The 20,548-nt window shown below is 32.1% G+C and overlaps 1 protein-coding gene across 23 annotated transcripts in view; it reads left to right on the plus strand.

Annotated features, from left to right (window-relative positions):
* RBM26 (RNA binding motif protein 26) overlaps positions 1-20,548 on the plus strand; it is a 92,158-nt gene that overhangs the window by 54,116 nt on the left and 17,494 nt on the right. For 17 of the 23 annotated variants that reach the window (XM_037799730.1, XM_037799731.1, XM_037799732.1 and 14 more), the window contains 7 exons: positions 402-473; positions 7,738-7,863; positions 8,216-8,290; positions 9,700-9,867; positions 11,435-11,539; positions 14,533-14,733; positions 17,471-17,557. In XM_037799730.1, the coding sequence (XP_037655658.1) occupies positions 402-473; positions 7,738-7,863; positions 8,216-8,290; positions 9,700-9,867; positions 11,435-11,539; positions 14,533-14,733; positions 17,471-17,557 (834 nt within the window). The remainder of the gene's footprint in view (positions 1-401; positions 474-7,737; positions 7,864-8,215; positions 8,291-9,699; positions 9,868-11,434; positions 11,540-14,532; positions 14,734-17,470; positions 17,558-20,548) is intronic. The other 6 variants (XM_037799739.1, XM_037799741.1, XM_037799746.1 and 3 more) reach the window with 1 other exon arrangement.

Raw genomic sequence — 20,548 nt, forward strand, 5'->3', positions numbered from 1 at the left:
CTTTAGGAAAGAAGGGCTTTTATTTTACTCTTAGAAACATGCAAATATTTTACTTCCTCAAATCTGATATTTAAAATGTTCAGACTTTCTACTTGTCAACATAGAATTCTAAGAATTTATGATTCTGTATTAGTGGAAGGGACCTGACAATCACCTAGTTCAAGCCTCTTTGCTTTACATCTTTACATCATAATTTTTCATTATTGAGTAATATTGCATGATTTATTTTTGTTTTTCTACAAACAATTTCTTTGTCTCTCTTAAAACCTCCCAAATTTTTGTAATTAGCATCAGTGTACTTATTGACTTCATATATATTAATCTAATCAGAATGTTCAAAATCCCAACAGATCTATATATGTTTGGGGAAACACTGAATATGTCCATTTTAATTTTTTTAGAATGTAACTAAGTTATCTGTGAAGGACAGGTTGGGTTTTGTATCAAAGCCATCTGTTTCAGCAACTGAAAAGGTAAGAAGAATAGCATGATGTGTTTGTCTTGGCTTCATGAATGTTTTCAGGTGGCATCTTAATTAAAATTTTTTTTCATTGTTCTCAACTCTTGCTTCTTAACAGTACCTGTTTCTCTTATTCCTATGTTTTTGCTTTCCATTTTCTGAAAAAAAAAAAAAATTTACCAATTTTTTTTACTTTTTTGCATCAGTATTTTAATACTTGCCTCTTGCTATATTTCCATGTGCTCCATTCTTTTTTTTTTTTAATTTCCTTTATTTTCTTTAGAGATATTTTACATGTTACTTTTCTCATTCTGCAGCCTGATAGAAAGAGCCATGGATTAGAAATTTTACCTGGGTTTGAACTCTTAACTTCTCAGTAACTTCTTGACTTTGGGCAGTAACTTCTCTGAATCTTTTCCTCATTGGCAAAATGGTTATGGTAATATTTGTCTTGCTCACAGGGTTTTGTGAGGATCAAATTAAATCATTTATTTGGAAGTATTTTGTAAACTGGAAAGGATGATGTAAATGTAAGTTTTTATTTGTTATTAATGGTTATTGGTGTAACCTGACAAGTAATAAATTTAGTCATTTCTTTTTAAAATGGGAGACAAATACTAAGATAAGACCATTTGTGGACCTAACTAATAGTTCTGTATAGAGCATTGTTTTCTTTCTGTTTATGTATGACAGAATGCCCTGATCTGTAGTCTTAATGCTCTGAGGTATGTAGGATCACAGAATATTAGCATTAGAGAATCTTTCTCATTTCTCTATCCTCATTTTAAAGGACTCTGCAGCCCAAATAGTTTTATGGACTGACCTAGACACAATGAGTTACTGAGCCAAGACCAGAATCTGGGTCTCCTATTTTTAGTCCATGGCTCTTTCGATTTTGAAGATTACAAAGGAAACGGGCTTCATAGGTAAATAGAGCATCCCTGGAGATAGCAGACCTGCTATTTTCAGTGAGTCCTCAGTATATTGTTTTTCTTATTTCTTGTTTTTGCTTTGGCAATTCTAGGAATTTGAATCTGAATCTCATTTTATCAGGCTTTCCTAATGGACATCTCAGCCTTACTTCAGGCAAAACAGGCTTAAAATGTATTCATTATTTCCTATATAAATTAGTTTCTCCTAGCCTCCAACTCTGGAGTTGATACCACCATCTTTCAAGTTATATAGTCCAGTAGCCTTAATCATTTACTTGTTTTTGTAGTCCGCTTCCTTTTTTCCTCCACTTTCAGTATTCTGGCCTCTGGATGCAGTGTCCTAGCTGACATCTTGGAGTTCTCTTCCTCTAGTTTGCACTGCTGCTATCCTACACTAAGACTTATTTTAATGTTAATTCATTACAAAAACGGTCACTTTCTCTGCCTTACTTTGCTTTAATTACTTTGCTTGATTTCACAGCTCATGATACCTAAATTTTTCTGATTCTATTAATTCACTGGTTTTCCCTCCTACACTAGGGAGTACTTTTCTGCTCATTGTCTTTGTCCTGTCATCCTCCCTCCCCTTCCCCCTTTTATTAGTGGTGATTTTCCTGGAGTGCTTTTCCCTCTGCCTAATTGAATTCCAATCATTCTTTAAAGTTTCAAAATCCCTAGCTTTCTCCCATAAACCTCTAGGTTTTTCCATATAGTGATTCCCCCCTTTCCTGTGAATTTCCTTATCGAGTCTGTGCTACTGCTAACTTTAGCGGTGTCTGTTTACTTTGATTACATTTATCCTTCTTGATAACAAGTAGCTCAGGAATAAAGAATGCTATAAGGTCTGCTATACAAACAATTCCGGAGACTTCTAAGTATCTGATTAATTATGTTTAGGATCCTGCTAATGTCACAATTTGAAATCTGAAATTGAAGTCTGCACTAATCGTAGCTTTAACAAATTTATAGTATATTTTGCTACTGTTTTCTTTGTATCTTTTAAGATGTTTTGTATGCTTTAAAATAAAATAATTACTTGATAGTATAACTTTACTTATATAGTTACCACTAAATGAATTCGTGAAAAATCACTAATGGTAATGAGCTACTTAAGAAAAAAGAAGGTACTTAGTAAATACTGTCAAAAATCTTTTAGGACAAAAAAATAAGTATATAAGCTCAGCCATTTACAGAGTAGCGTTTTATTTTTGCTTATTCTTTGTTGTGTTTGTTACCTTATTCTTTAGGAGGTTTCCCAAGACGGCAGTGATGCAAAGGTCTTAAGAAAAATAGAAACATGTTCCCCATCATCAAATATTATGAAAAAAAAAATTTTCAGTTGAAGGCAGGGGAAAGCTCAAAGCTAGTATCTACAAAGTATCTCCTATCATTGTTAAAACAAATAAGTACACAAATGTAAAATTTATTCCTTTTCTATAAACAACATCCAGTATAGCCTTTAGCCCTTTTTACTAAGATTCCATTTTTGTGGAGCTGGGTAAGAAGGAATTTAAAACCTAATCGATGCTGCTAAATATTAAGATATTGCAGTCAGTATTATTTGAGTGGAGGGATTAGTGAAATGGTGTTTGAACAAGCCTCTGCTTACTATATAGAGATTTATGGAGAATAAAGGTGGCATCTGTATATCCTATCCTGGCTGGTTTTTAAAAGAAGAGAGACTGTCCAAATTATCTCCCTAAAGCCCTGCTAGATTCTAAGATGGCAGCTGAATAATCAGTTCAGTATTTGATCTTATATTTATCCTAATCAATTTTAGTAGATCATATTTATGATATGGGATGTTATTGTTCTTTAGTAATATTCTCTGCAAACTAAAAATATATCTTGGTCCTTTTGTGTGACAATATGTTAACACCTGTACCTTAGAACTTCTAAAAGAAATTGTGTGGTATAATTGAAAGAGCATTACATGACATATAGAAACTTCAGCTGTTGAGTTAGCAACTGACATTCTGTGTGATCCTGAAAAATCTTACTCTTCCCTTTTTGTTACCCTAACCCTTTGATTTTTTTAATTTGAATTTGTAGTATAATTTTTCTACTTTAATATAAAGATTATGGTAGTTCATGATAGTTTTTGTTCATACTGTAACTATTATTGTTTTTTATTTTTCTTTAATGCATTGGCTTCTGCCAGGATTATTACCTCCGATTTTTATTTATGAAATATTATGGTTTATTTAAAATTATTTGCTTTCCTGAACTTTCTGGGAACCAATCCATTGCAGTAAAAATTGATTATTGACTGTACAAATTTTTTTTTTGATGTAAAAATATTTCTCTGCAAGGTCTTTAATCCTTTTGTTACTTTTGAGCTACATAGTATTCTTGAAAGAAATAAAACTGCTAATCCCTGAAAATATTTCATAAATTTAACTTTAAAATCTTTTGCTCTTGCCAGAAGTCCCAGTTAGTGAACTTTTGCTGTATAGATATACTGTTTTAAGAGATTATCATAAATTTAGATCATTCAGTTTTACTGAAAAGATGAATATTTTTAAAATTGGCTAAATAGTAATTATATTAAATAAGTTTCTTAAACATAACTCCTTTGATACTATATTTTTATTTCATAAAACATGGTACTTCTTCTTTAGAAACCTGTTAGAGCTAGCTTATAGTGAGTGTGGCTGTTAAGCATCATACCTGTGTTTCTTTTATATTTGATTCCAGCTTGGGCATTGGTTATTGAACTATAGTACTTAGATGACTCTTTTTGTAGTCAGTAATTTTTACCAAAAACTTTTTTTCTTTCCATTTTTATCCAAGAGAAATAGCTGTTTTTTTTTCCTCTCTCTCTCTCTCTCTCTCTCTTTTTCTCTTTTTTTTTTTTTTTTTTTTTTTTTTTTTTTTTTTTTTTTTTTTTTTTTGCAAATACTGATAGTAGTTGTGGCTGATAATATTTTACCTAGAAAATAAGATTAAGGGGTGTTAATGGATAATAACTTCTCCTTCTTTAAGAGGTCGGTTTTTGTCTTGGGAAGTAAAAGGTATTAATGATACACATTTTGAAAACACAGCACATGATACTTCTTAATTCATTTTGTGAGTCTAACATACTTTGATACCCAAACTTGACAGGGTTATTACAAGAAAGAAAAATTACAGGGTATTATTACTTATGGACATAGATACAAAAATCCTAAGCAAAATAATAGTAAATGTCCAGTGATATATAAAAAAGATATACATTATAGCAAGATAGAATTTATTCCAGAAATAAAAGATTGGTTGAACATTTGAAATTCAGTTTTGTTCACCAGATTAAATAAGGGAAAGAAAAAAAAAAATCTGTATGATCATCTTGATAGATGTAGAAAAAGCATTTGGTGAAATTTAAAAGACTCTACAAACTAGGAGAGGAAGGGCACTTCCTTAATCTGATACAACATATCTACAGCTAACATTGTACTCAGTGATGAAAAACTAGATTCTTTTCCCCTAAGACCAGGAACAAGGCAAGGATATCCACTCTCACTACACATCCTGGAGGGCCTAACCAGTAAAATAGAGAAAGAAAAAGAAATTGTATAAAGATTGGAAAGGAAGAAACAAAACTCTATTTACTCATAGATGACATGAGTATATATGTAAAAAATCGAAAAGATTTCGCAAACAACTAGAGTAATAAGTGACCTTAGTAAGGTCACTGGAAATGAGGTCAATATGTAAAATACAGCAGTGCAGAAACCTTTGTAGAAAATAAGATGTGATTGTTTGAAAAAGGCATTGCCTATGCTTTAACTATGTTCTTAGGAATTGTAAACATCTTTTCTGTTGGATTTGTCACTTCCTTCCCACTATTTCATTTTTCTTCTCTTTTATCACAACTCTATCTTCATCTTTTGAAAATACAAATATCCCTTGCTATTGAAACTCTTAACTATCTAAACTCTGGAACCAGATAGATTTTTCAAATAGTGAAGATATTTATAAATCATGTAGTTCATCATTTCTAAGATGATTTTTATTTTCACATTTTAACACCTCTGAAATTGATTTGCATCTAATGGTTATGGTATATTATGGTTATAATTGGAAGTCTTTTTATTCATTAGGGTACATAAAATAATAGTAGTTGTTATAGTCAGTGATGTGAAATGTTAGTTGATGTTTTGTTTTTACAGAGGGAAATTCCTGGATAAAGCAGAGGAGTAGGAGTGCTTTTAGGAATAAGGGATCTTGTCACCCATCACATACTTTGACTCACTTTGAACCATCACACCTTAATCTGATATCAGGGTGTTAATAAGGATGAGTAGGCATGTTTCCTACTCATTAAAGTTGGAGAAATGCTGCATTAAACAAATTATATGGGTTTCTTTATTGCCAGGCTTCTCAGAGCTTTTATTATGATAATGTAACATGTTTTGAAACTGGAGAATAGGGTTATGTTATTCTTTGTGTCTTTCCAACTTACTTGCATATAGAAATCTTTTTTTTAATCACAAACTTGTCAACTTGTTATAGAACCTCCTTGAAAGAAATCAACTTACGAAACACTCAGACTCTGTCTTAAACAGATTATTTTGACTCTTTTCCCTTGTAAAGTTACTCTTTTACTTTCATATAATCATGTACTTTGGCATTGGGTGATGGGTATGGTAAGGTAATATGGAAGAAATTTTCCCTAGAATTACAGAAAATGAAATGATGACTGAAGTTAGACTACAAATAAATCTGTGTTTACTTTGTATTTGGATGAATTCAGCCATTTCATATTTGATATTGATAACTGAGTATTGTTATTAAAGTAAGAAAATCATCAAATTTTGATACATGTCAAGTGTTATAAAGAACCTTATTTTTAAAAATCAGTTGTGCGTATGGAACCAGTATATACAGTATTCTTGGTTTTTATCTCATTTAAAGGTTAAAACATTATTGCTTAGAATGATGATGAGTTGCTGAGGCCTGAAGCCCTATGTAGTCTACTTAGCTTTGTAATGTTCCCTAATTTAAATTCATAATGAAAGGTTAAAAAGTGATCTTCAGATTGCTGCTTCAGGTCTTCTTGGATATTAACATTTTAGTAGTTAAAATGTCTCAATAATACTGTTACATTTCAGTAGTTCCTTTAATCATTTTTTTTTTTTTTTTTTTTGGTCATGGACTCCTTAAGACTTTGGAAGCTTTGTTTTTTTCTTTTGGTTTCCCTGTTCACTTTTATGGCATTCATAGATCTCCCTGAAGGGACCTTTTTAAGAACCAGTAATTAACCTCCCCATGGAATTTACAGCTGTTTCGTTTTTGAAGGATAAAGAAGGCAGCCTGTAAATATTTTTATTTTCTTGACTTCACCATTATATAAAAAAGATTGTCCATCCCTTACCTAGAATCATTTCTTTGCAATTTAGTGCAGAAGTGAGTATGTACCATGTGATTAGGCACTGCTCTAGGCACTTACTATATAGCAGTAAAGCCAAAACAAACAAAAAAAAAAAACCTCTACCCTCATGGAATGATTTTTGAGTTTATAAAGGCCTTAGACACCATCAAGTTGAACTTCCTCATTTTATAGATGAGCAAACTGAAGCCTAGATGATTGATTTTACCCAAGTTCTCATAATTAATTGGTAGTAGGGCTTAGGTACTTGAAGATGGACGAAAGAGGAGAAAGACATGGTCCTTCTTTCAAGTGTAGACCAGAAGAGCAACACATGAATTACTGTCAAGTCAACTTTATTAAATGTTACAATATATGAAGGAATAAAATTTCAGAGAAGCACCCGGGTAACGAGAGCTAAATGATTAGGGCTTTGTGGAGGTCTTGATTGTTACGCTGAACCTGAGTGGGGTTTAAGGAAATAAGGTCACTTCAAGCAGAAGGAACAGTGCTAAAAAGGAATGGAGTAAGAAAGCAATAGAGTTTCTTTCAGATCTGCAAATTGCAAATGATTGTGTTAAATTGTTTGAAGGACAGCATCCAGTTTCCTCCTGTGCCATACCCTTCCATGTAGATTTTTGCTTTAGTCATTAGGAGTCATGGTAAATGTATTCAGCAATTAATATTTTCTCACTGATTCAATGATAGCAGTGTTTTGGTTTTTTTTTGCTGATTTGAAGTTTTTGAATGTTTGTTTTGCTTTTTTTCATGTAAGTGTTGTTAAGAAATTTTCATTTTAGAGTTTATGTGTTCCTCATTTATGCCCTTTCTTTCAATTCACTAAATGTGATTTACTTATTATAGGTGTATAATGCATTTAATTCATTGTACTAAATTTTGTCAGAAGTGTTTAAAGTTGAATTTTGTAGAAAAGAACAGTTAAGAAATCATAAATGGTTGATATGTTTTTTAAGAAGTTGAATTTGTATTGGTAGGTGTTATCTACATCTACTGGCCTAACAAAAACAGTATATAATCCAGCTGCTTTGAAGGCTGCACAAAAATCCTTACTTGTTTCAACCTCTGCAGTTGATAATAATGAAGCACAGAAAAAAAAACAGGTAAGTACAGCTAGCATAATGCAGAAAATTTGCATGTAGAAGCTTTTCTGCATCTTTGTGCTTTTTCAGTGTTTATCACAAAATAGGACTAAAGAAGGTGTATATTGGCTGCCACTTGACTTTGTTTCATAATGTGGAAGTAAATATTATATTTTTCTTAGAATAAAAGGTTTTCCTGATTGATGTTTGAAATTTTGTGCATAGTTAAATTTTATGTCACAAGACTTTGCATTTAATTTTTGTTGCCATGCTTTTGCAATTACAACCACTTAACCACTTTTTTCCTCTGGAATAATTTTATCAGAAAAATAAATCTAGCAATATTCTCATTATTTTTGATCCCTTTCTCTAGGAGGCGCTGAAACTTCAGCAGGATGTAAGGAAAAGGAAACAAGAAATTTTAGAAAAGCACATTGAAACACAGAAGGTAAATGTCAACATTAGAATTGGCAAAATAAATTTATAAGTAATACAATTTTGGGTGAATTTGATCTTATACTGCAAGATATTTCTGAGAAGCAGCAGATTTACTGTAGTTGGTAATGGTAAAACTAAAATATTTATCAATGATAATGTACTAGGGGAGGACCATATACTTAAAATGGCAGGTGTAGAGAGTAAGTGGAAGTGGTTATCGACTTCAAATGAAAATATGATAATGCTTATCCAGCTATCTTGTGCCCAGGAGTTTGTTCAGATAATGAAATAGAACCTTTTTTTCACAATTTTTTGATATGTACCTTTCTTTATTGACTTGGGATTGCTAATCCTATGTTGTCTGATACGGTAGTGCTAGTCAAAGGTGACTGTTGAGTATTTGAATATCTCTAGTCTGAAATAAGATGTTCTGTAAATGTATCTAATACATGCCAGATTTCAAAGACTTAGTACCAAAAAGGGGGAGAAATATCTCAATTTTTTTGTATTGATGACATCTTGAAAAAGAAACATTTTTGATATGTCAGGTTAAGTAAGTTATATTATTAAATTTTTTAATGTGGGTGCTAGAAAATTTTAAAATACTGTGTGGCTTGCATTATTCCTTTTGGACAGTGTTGCTCTAATTTATGACATTTAACTACAGTCAGCTGTTGATTATCCCTGATAATAAAGATTAGCAAGATGATGTTTCAGAATACTGAAAATGTAGAAACTTTTTACTTTTCTGTTTGAAATTTTTTTTTTCCCTAATTTAAATTTGGATGTAGTTGATAAAGAGAACAGTGCTTTCCACCAAAAAATGAAGTCATCTTGACTCAGATAGCCCATAATATTGTGTGGCTTCTCCCATCTCATGTTATCTTGATTACCTTGATAACCTTGTTTCCTAGCCATGTTGGGGATATCATCCTCAGGCTGGCCAATTATTTTTCACTGTGACAAGGAAAGTAATTAAACATTCAACTTTTCTAATATCTCAGTATGTGAAGGAAACAATAAACTTCTCTCTGGTTATTCCTGGATTGCAGACTACATTTAGAGTGGGAATACTTAGAGGCAGTAATGTCAACGAATGGATTAGAAAGTGAAACTGCTGATGTTATTTTAAGTTGATAAATTTCTAGTGCTTAAACTGGGCTTCATCTGGTTGTGTGTACTTTGAATTTATGTCCTAAAAGACCCAAATAGTAATATAATTCTTCATAAATTAACCAGTACTAAGGCCAGATAGCATTACCAAATCTGCTACTTTGCCATCTTTACTTAGTTGCTTTAGCCTTGTCATGAATGCAACACATGAAGGAGTTAAATATTTTATATTTACTTGTGTTTACTTTGTTAATAATAATAGAAAATATCTTAAAATATATTTTTTTCTTTTTAAAAATTTAACAGATGTTAATTTCAAAACTGGAGAAAAACAAAGCAATGAAGTCTGAAGATAAAGCAGAAATAATGAAAACTTTAGAGGTTTTGACAAAAAATATTACTAAGTTGAAAGATGAAGTCAAAGCTGCTTCTCCTGGACGTTGTCTTCCAAAAAGTATAAAAACCAAGACTCAGGTATTTTAATTGGTGTTGTTATTCATACTACTACTATTAAAAAATTTATGCACTATATTGTTTTACTTGGGTTTTTTTGCTTTTATTTTTGTTTTTAGGTAATATGCTTTGCTCAAAATCTGATCATTGCATGCTACCATTCCATCCCCCCCAATAAATAATGAGTAAAATAAGTAAATAAATACAAACAAATGCTACCTGTTGAATCCTTTTGGAATGTAGTTGGAAAATCAAGTAATTAGGAAAATAGGATTAAGCTTGAAAAGGTAGCTTGATGACAGAATGATACAGATGCTTTGAATGCTTGACCAAGGAGTTTGTAAGTTGTGTAAGCAGTTGGTAGTATAAAAAGTTACTGAACAGAGAAGTAACATTCTGACAGTACTGTGCATAGAGTAGATTAATTGAAAGGGGGAAATTTTAGGTAAATTAAGCCAGTAGGTGAAAATAAGTGAGCAACGTAATTTTGGATGGTGATGAGTGATTTAAAATATATATATATATATATATAATAGTAATATTTGATGTGTATGTATGTATAAAATCGTGAGCTTGTATTGATACTTCTAGTTTTAATCCAACACTACAGAAGTCTCCTTTTCTTCTCGTATAACATTTTATTTCCCTATTCCATAATGTCAGCTTGGTTCCCACTACCATCAATGTATTACTCATTTGCACAGTCTTATAATACAATAAAAATAATTCCAAAATTGCTACAACTATACTAACAACAACTAACTAAAATGAGGTTCAAAATTTACTTGCATTCTTTGCAACGTCATAATATATTCCAAGGGTGTAAAGACAGAACTGTGTTCTAAAATTACTTGGATTTTTTTCCCCCCTTTTTTGTGGTCATGACATCCATTTGATAAAGTTAGGTTTATTTCTCTTTGTATTCAGTTTTGGATCCCCCACCCCCACCCCATTCTTGTTGATTTGATCTGATTTTTTGAATAAGCATAACAAACTAGTTCAAAAATCAAAACTACATAAAAAGATATACTCAGAAAACTCCTTTTACTTTGATCCCTGACAGGCTAGCCCCACCCACCCCCTCTAGATAACCAGTGTCATTAATTTATGATTATCCTTCTAATATTCTTTTTTATAGATATAAGCAGATGTGATATACATATGCATAAATATACATGCATACAAATATATGCATACATGTGTGTGCGTGCATGTGTGTATTCTTTCTTACACAAGAGCATATGATCTGTTATTCGTTAGCAGTTTGGGTTTTTTTGTTTTTGTTTTGTTTTTCTTTAGCAGTTATTTCCTGAAAATTATTCCATATCAATCCTTAGTAGTATCACTCTGGCTACTTTATGGAGAATGAATTACAGAGAAATCAGTGAAAATAATAACAAGTTAGGAAGCTTTTGCAGTAGTTTAGACCAGAGGGAGTTGATGACTTCAATTAGGGTGGGGTGGTAGAATTGAAGATAGAAAATAAGTGTATGGATTAAATGGAGAGAAGTAAAAGTTCTTTGTAAAAAGTTTTTCTAAATACAAGATATTAATGGTTTTCACCTAAAATATTAATCCTTTTTCTTAGATGCAGAAGGAATTGCTTGACACAGAACTGGATTTATATAAGAAGATGCAGGCTGGAGAAGAAGTCACTGAACTTAGGAGAAAGTACACAGAATTACAGCTGGAAGTATGTTTCATCACAACTACACAATATGCTAAAAAGAAACTTGGAGTTGTGGTAGTTAATTTGGAAATATGTGCACTTTGTTCTAGTCAGCAGTGGTTGGCAATCCCTGGCATACCTATTGAAATGTCAGTATAGGACAGAGGGAAGGAGGTTAACAAATTTTCAGAGCTAGTAGAGAAAATCTTTTAATTAGTGAGAGGTGGCAACAATTCTATCTGCACAGCAAAATCCTTCCTCTTCTAGTGAATTTTCTCTTCTCTGTTCTCAGATCTGTCCTTCTCTGAGAGCTAACAGTGGTTAAAGGCTTTTTGGGTTTACAAAGATATTCTGTGCATATACAGGCATACTATATTTAATTGCTATAGGGTCAAATTTTTAGTGATAGAATTTTACTGAAGGACATGCTTACTTAACTTTTGCCTATAGATGGTGCTGTGGATGTTTGTAAAAGAAAAAATAGACCATTTTCTTAACAATTTACTTCTATATATATGTAACGAATTCCTAGTATTGTTGATCCCTATTACATGAGAATTTTTAATATTTAGCAAAAAGATATTTTAAAAGTTGGAATTGTATTTTGAAGTATAGGAAGGCATTAATATGAATATAGTTGATAATTGTCTATATTTCTCTCATTGATGCAACAGAATTTTAAATCTTTTTTGTATTTTGGATTATTTTATTTAATCTGAGAAAAATACTCTTTTCCAAATTTGTTAGCATTTTGATCATTACTTTTGGAAACAGTAGAAATCTATGTTGAGTCTTGGTATCCAGGTATTAAAGATAAGATTTAAGGCTTTATCTTGTCTAAAAGTCATGGGAAGCCATTAGATGTCTTAAAACTGAATTCATTAACATTCTCTGGAAACTTGATTTGATTGTATCTGTGCTGCCCAAGATTACAGGTTTTCTAAGAGAGAGATTTCTTTTATGTTTATATTGAAATTGCCTTTTCCTCATTTTGGAGATTTCATGCCACTATTTGGTGAGACTTGAAAAACGGTAGTTTAAAAAATTCATTTAGTAAGTAAACAATAACATGACCAAAATGCTTTATTAGTCTATGTTTTGGTTCTTTATCATGTATAGTGGAACACTAAATGGCATTTTCAGTTTTTTTTCTTTTATGAAGGCTCACATTCAGTTTGCAAATAATATCAGTATATGCAGTGATATGGTGTGTTCATGCACCACATTAATTCCATTAGTTAATAAATAGTGAAAAAAGGTTCTGAGACCAAGCAAATTTGGAAATGGGTTATTCTAAACAGACTTCCTGATATAGGGTTTCTCAGAGGCTTTTAATTTGTGAATCACTAAAAATATGTATTAGTATTTATTGCTGCTCAAATTTATTTGTCCATGGACCCCTTATTTCAAGGAGCATTTTGAGACCTTAATGTTCCTCAGAATATGCTTTTAAATATGCTGCTCCAGGGTCAACATTAATCCTTGATCTTTTAAGTTTATTGTTTGGATTTTAGATGATTGTTTTAGCTAATGTTAAAATTAACTGTCTTAAGGTGGAGAAACTGAAATACTGATACTAGCAGAGATTTGGCAGTGGTGTCTGCTTGACACTTTTACTTGGATGCCTCGTATCCTTAGATCTGATATAGTCAAAATTGTGTTTATCTTGCCCCTAAACCTGATATACATCTATCCACTTACCCAAACCAGTACTTGGGAGTTGTAATTGACTCCTCCTTTTCCCTGAATGTCCAAAGCCATTTAATTACCAAGTTTTATAGATGTAGACTCCAAAATACCCCTAAACCATATTTACTTCTATCTCCATTGTCACCAGCTGTGGTCCAAGATCCTATCTTAAGTTGCTGGGAGTACTCTCATGGCCTACTTACTGACTGATTCCCTTGCTTGCTTTCTCTTCTTCTATTTTGTTCTTAAAATTCTAGCCATAATAACATTTTTAACACTAATTAGATTATATCATTCTACTACCCTGCTTAAAATCCTTTACTTGATTTTCATGGCACTTGGGATCAAAATCAGATTCCTTAATACAGTTCTTTAAGTTATGCATGATCTGGCTGTGTCTGTTACCCCAACCTCATCTCTCCATTCCATGTGATTTGGCTACACTGGACTTTATTCATTCTTTGAAGGTCCCGTTCCTTGGGACCTTTGTTCATGCTGTAACCTCCACCTCAGCCTTTCTTCATTTGTTCTTTTGTTCCTTCTTTGATTCATTGAACAAAAATGCCAGCTACTGTTGCAGGTACTGGGGATAAAGCAGAGAGTGAAACAGAAAAAAAACAAAACACTTCCATGGAGCTTTCAATCTAGTAGTTAATTCTACTGCAGATCTTTAAAAGTTTTTTTCATATCTTTAAGTAAAGCATTTCCTCACTTCATGAGTCACTTATAATTAATATAATTGAGTAATTTAGTTGCTTAATGTCTCTTTACCCCTCTAGGATTTGAGTTTCATGAGGGTGGGGATTGCACACAGGAAGTGCTCATTAAATATTTGTGAATGAAGGATTGGTATGCTATTCATACAGAGTGGTGTGGTAGAATATAAATTACTATGTATATTAGTGACAAGTGGTCAAAATAATGAATTTGAGGTAACTCTACCTACTGAAGTCAACAGGCAAACAAATATAAACACTGTATTTGGAAGTCATAACTGGAAAAATACATTTATTGTGTATCTAGATAGTATCTATGTATTAACCTGACATTTGAGATAACATTCAATATTGTATGTTATATGGAAATCCAGAGTTACTGGTGTTTCTATGATGCATTTTATTATCTTCGAGAGCAAGAATTTCTAGAAAAAGGTACATTTAGCTACTTCAAAACTTTGCTTAATGTTATTTTCTAAATTCATAAACTGCCCTATTTTGCTTTCATTTTTAAAACTAAAACCTCATCTTAAATTGTGTGACCCTTTTGTAAGGCATGATTGGAATATCATGTCAAATTGCTGTTTAAACTGTGTGTCTGATCCCTTCTAGGCTGCAAAACGAGGGATTTTGTCATCTGGTCGAGGTAGAGGAATTCATTCAAGAGGTCGAGGGGCAGCTCATAGCAGAGGCAGGGGTCGAGGTCGAGGTCGAGGCGTTCCTGGGCATGCTGTGGTGGATCACCGTCCCAGGGCATTGGAGATTTCTGCATTTACAGAGAGCGATAGAGAGGATCTTCTTCCTCATTTTGCGGTACTTTCTTTTTTGTCTTGCCCAGCAAAACAAGTACTAATAATCATTGTTGGGGAAAATGGATATAATGGAAAGAGAAATGCAAACAAAGTGAGTAATTTATGCCCATTAATCTGAACATAGGGTTTGATTACTCTATAATAATCTATTATTAATTTCTTAGAAAATAGAAATTGCAGGTTTTTTAAAAAAAATAATATCTGAAAGAAATATTACTACCTTATACTTAGGTCTTCAGATATTGTGAAATGAATGATTTAACTTTATTATTTCAGAGAGGGAAGTCGTGTAATTTAGTTTCATTTGACATTACTTTAAGGAAATGTCTAACACATTGCATAGGCCATCCAGATTTTTCTTTTCTTAAAATGGAATTTTGTTTTTTGGTAAAGTATTCTTGATCTAGATTTCCCAGAAATAAAACAAGACAAAATTTTGGTAGCTCATCTTTGAAGTTGTTTTAGTCAGTGCCAGGATATAATTAAAGGCAGCCTCTCTCATGGTAACAGACTGAACTATGAGAAAGAAGAATGGGATCCTAGTCAGTGCTAATCTATTATTAAGCTTGGACTTACTGGGATTTAGTGGGTTCATGTGCAAAATGGAGAAGATTATATCTACTTAACAGCCTTTTCAACTTAAATATATGATTCTTAACTTAGTGTTATCCCAAAAGCTAGTTAACAAGCAATCAGTCTTGCCCTCAGCATTATAGTAATTGCTCTGGGAAAAATGAAATAAATAAAAAACCAGTTCTTTACCCTTAAGGATTTTGTGAATATTAATTTAACACCAGTTAAGGTAAACTACGAAAATAATTTGTAATCAGGTTAAACTTATTAGAAACCATAAATTCTTTAGTGACTTGAAGTATTTTTCACATAGGCATAGATGGAAAAAGAACAGTAGAGGGAAATTTCATGAGGTAGTAAAACTAGAGCTTAGCTCTTGAAGGACAGGTAAACTTGTTAAGTACACATATAATTTAACCTTTTGAAAATTCATATGTAAATATTTTACAAATACATTCCAGAACGATGTGGCAGTTACGGAGATGAAAGTATACTTTGTCTTGGGACATAAGGGGCATTGAAAGAAATGATTTATGTTTAAGAAATAATTTAAATGATTAATATTTAAGGATAAGGAATCTGGAATGTCCTATGCTTGATGTATGCCAAAGGAGAAAGAAGGGAATCATAGAAGTAGAAAAGAGTTTGGAGATAATCTAGCCCAACTCTCCCCTGCGTCCCTACCCTCCACAAGAGGAAGAGTAGATAACTTAAGTGTAGGTAGTATATTTGTGAATAGTTACACAGCTAACCAGGAAACCATCAAAGAATATGCCAAAATAATCCAAACAAATAAGTTTGAATGAGTTTGGTAGAGGAATTAATGTGTTTGGGAGAAACTAAGATGATTTTAGTTTTAGAAATATTCAGAGCCCCTTACTGGAAATTAATTTGGAGATTCAAATCTAGAGCTTCATTTGAAGTTAGTGGTAATGTACATTTAAAAATTATTAGTCTTTTAAGTAAGAGTGGGTTTAGATAAAGCTTAGCTTCTCTTTTTCAACCTATGATTTGAACATAGGACATGTATCAGAGGGAAAAAATACATCATTAAAGGAATATTGGTTTTACAAATTATGATTAACAAATACTTTCTTTAATTTATCCAATATGACCAGTAGTAATAAAAAATTACACCTGAAACTTACACAGAACTTACTTTGTGACAGGTATTATTCTGTGTGCCTTATAATAACTCATTATAATATGAGTTTTTTGAATAATAAAATGAGGTTGGTACCTGTCATGCCCATTTTAGAGATGAGGAAGATGAAGCATGAAGAGGTTAAGTAGCTTGCTCAAGTTTACACAGCCAGTAACTGGGAGAGCTGGGTTCTGACTGTATCTGCAGTCCATTCTCTTTACTGTGCTCTGCAAAATTTTTTTCTATGGTGTGTTTGTGTGTGTTTAATGAGGATATAGTTTTATTTTCAGTAAGAAATAGAGAAGGAAGGTATTAGTAACAATATATAAGGGACTAGAATTTTATGTGATAAAGGTTGCTGTGTGTAGAAAAATCCTTCTACATGTAGACAAAGTAGAACCTAGCAAACAAAAAGTCAGTATAACTTAATGTATTTAGCTTTTAAATGTCCTAGTTTTGAAATGTCTTGTGGAGTAGATAGCAAGAGTGAAAGCATGGTCCATTAGAGGGTTAAATTTTTGAGTCAAAAGATGTGGGCTCTCATCGTGGTAATTAATTTAACTACTTTGGGGAAATTATTAAATTCTCTGAATCTTTTATTTTCCCATCTTAAGTTGGGAATAATGTCAAAAACTCATAGAATGTTCTGAGTATTAACTATTCCACTTAAGAAAGAATTGAATATATCCTGGAATTTGAGTAATGAGAGATAAGGAAACTAAGGTTGTATTTCCTTCATTTAAAGAATAGATAAATATATTTTGCTAATTCTGAATTATAACTATAATTAGTATAGAATTATAATAAGGTTGTAATATTAAAACTGGAAGCTAGAACCACCCTTTATCTGACAGTATCAAGTACTAAAATGGATTATTCACCATTCTTTACTGTTAATTAGCTTGAATTATTATATATTCTGGGTTATTTTTATTGGTGTTTTAAAAACCATTACAGTTTTGGATGTCATAAAATATTTGGGGGAATTACTTTTTTGTTTTTGTTTTTTTTTAATTTAAAGCAATATGGTGAAATTGAAGATTGTCAGATTGATGACTCTTCACTTCATGCAGTAATTACATTCAAGACAAGAGCAGAGGCCGAAGCAGTAAGTATTAAAAGTAATTTAATTTACTGAAAATTCAAATTTAAATATTTTGTTTTAATATAAATGAATGTTTTAACTTACCAAATAAGTATGCTTTACAATAGATAAAACATGTAAAATAGAACAGTAGATGGAGAACAAGATTCATGCCTACAAAGCACTTCCTAATAACAGTTAGGCAATTCTGTATATAACATGATACAGTTAGACTATTTAAGTAGTCACCAAAGTGAATATCTCAAGTTTTATTGTCTTCAGACACCAGGAGTTCTCCTTCCTTTCTCTTTCATAGGAGGTAAAACCACCTCATTCTCCATTATACTTTCTCCTGCTGGGTCCAGAGTGAGATCAGCTTTGGCAGAATGAGTAGCAAAGGGTAAATTAGAAACTGCGAGTATAATCCTGGTGTTTTTGTCCTTTTTAGCCATCCCATACTTACTACTTCCCAGTGTCAGCAGGCTGAACTCTTAAGTGTCCCTAGCTCGGTGTATCACCAACTAGGCTCCTACTCCTTTTTGCCCAAAACATGATATATAGCTCTAGCTTTTAGAAGTACTCTTTTGCATTGTTTTTTAAACAGTGGGTCTTAAATTATCTTCCCAAAGACTGACCAGAAGTATATGCAGCCAGGTTTTTCATTTCAGATTTAAAAGATTGAAAAAGGAAAATAGGAGTGCACTGTGGAGGATACATAGGAGCCTTTTTAGCCCTGTGTATTTTTCATTCAGGAGTTGTGGAGAAGAGGATACAACTGTTTTGTTCTTGTAAAAATACCTTAAGAATTCTAAACAATTAACCTGATATGAATGTAAGAGTGGGATGCTTTTCAGAAGTTTTAAATTGATTGTGGTGTAAATAAGCTTTGGAAAACGTCTAAATTGATTTATCCTTTTTATAGTAAACATTACTTGCCAACACTGTGATACACTGCTAGAGGCTTATCTAGTATTAGTTGCTCTCTGGGCGTTTTAACCAATGTTAAGACTGGGTCTGATAAGTCTCAGCAAAGTGTTCACATGGAGCCCTGGAGTGGGGAGGGTGGATTATTTTACAGAGTAGGAATTCCTGATCTTAGGGATTTTGTCTTTTTCAAACTAGTCTTTAGCAAGTTTCATTTATAGATATTTGCAAAAACTAAAATAATTTCTAGTTGGGGAGAGTTAAAACTTTCCTATGAACTTGTATGTATATATATATATTTTTTAATCAGTTTTATTGAGATATATTCACATACTATGCAGTCATACAAAGCATACAATCAGTTGTTCATAGTACCCCCATATAGCTGTGTGTCCATCACCCAAATTAATTTTTGAACATTTTCATTACCACACACACAAAATAAGAATAAAAATTAAAATGAAAAAGAACAATTAAAGTAAAAAAGAACAGTGGGTGCTTTTTTTTTTTTTTTTTGCTTCTATTTTTCTACTCATCCGTCCATACACTGGACAGAGGGGAGTGTGATACACATGGCTTTCCCGATCACATTGTCACTCCTCATAAGCTACATTTTTATACAATCGTCTTCAAGATTCAAGGGTTCTGGGTTGTAGTTTGATAGTTTCAGGTATTTACTGCTAGCTGTTCCAATTCATTAGAACCTAAAAAGGATTATCTATATTGTGTGTAAGAGTGCCCACCAGAGTGACCTCTCAACTCCTTTTGAAATCTCTCAGCCACTGAAACTTACTTCATTTCATTTCACGTTGCCCTTTTGGTCAAGAAGATGTTCTCCATCCCACGATGATGGGTCCAGATTCCTCCCTGGAAGTCATATTCCACATTGCCAGGGGTATTTACACCCTTGGTGTCAGATCCCGTGTAGGGGGGAGGGCAGTGATTTTTCCTTTGCAGTAACAGTCTTCCCAAGGGCTGTATGTATATGTTATATTAAAAATAGACCTGTGATCAAGTTTTCTCTCAAAGGTATTGTTAAGTACAAGTTTAGAATAGGCTTCCTTTAAATGATGGCCTAATTTCCAGTGTATTGTTAGGTAAGGAGCTTGAGTTCCATCTCTTTCTATCTTATTTATTTTCTAGGAAGTAGTAATATTACGAAAAAATGGTAGTTGTTATTGTTCGACAGGTTAAGACATTACCAGGTTTGTGGACTTTGTACGAACTTAAAAAAATGTGTACTGCTTCTCCTTGCTTACTTTTGTGACTGAAAAAAATTCTTGTCTCTTAAATAATTTTTGAAAGTTTTGCTCTTGGTAAGACGTATTAACATATACCTTCTTTCTTAGGTCTGGCTTTTTCCAAATTAGATGTATACTTTTATGCATTTTTATACAATGTATGTATTTTCCAAAATGAATAGCAATCATTAAAAAGATGAGAGATTAGTGTATAAGAAAGAATTTAACACTAAATTAAATGAAAGTTAAATAAGTGACGAAATAACTAATGACCCTAGGTCTATTAAGAGTTATCTCTTTAATATAAATACCATTTTGATTGGATTTACTTAATAGGCTGAAAGAAATAACTACCACTGCTATGGTAAACATTTGGAATTAAGTTACAGAAGTTGTTAAATGGATAAACATTTTGTTAAGCCAAAAAGCATCTTAAAAATTTGTAATGTTCTATTTTTAGAAAAAAATAGGAAATTAATTTGAAGTTTATTTTATACCAGTGAGATAAAACTAGATCAGTGGTTGTGAACTTACAGATTTCAGGGCTCAGTAAGGTTTAGGAATAAAAAAATAAGTGTGTTTGACATAAATAAAGGTGCCAATTTTTTTTATTTTGCCAAGGAAGATTACTAAAAAAAAGAAAAAAAGATTGCCATATGCCATCACCTTCATTATAAGAAATTTTTAACCCCAGAAATGTAAACTCAGGATAAAAGATGGCCCTTCCTAAAAAAAAAAGAAATTGTCAACCTATGCCAATATTTATATCTTCATATTACATTTTTCTTATTTTCTTCACCATTTTCTGGATGAGTGAATGAATTTCTCTTTATTTGCTGTAATCTTAGAT

This window comes from Choloepus didactylus, chromosome 12 (assembly GCF_015220235.1).
Source record: "Choloepus didactylus isolate mChoDid1 chromosome 12, mChoDid1.pri, whole genome shotgun sequence".
Lineage (NCBI taxonomy): Eukaryota > Metazoa > Chordata > Mammalia > Pilosa > Megalonychidae > Choloepus > Choloepus didactylus.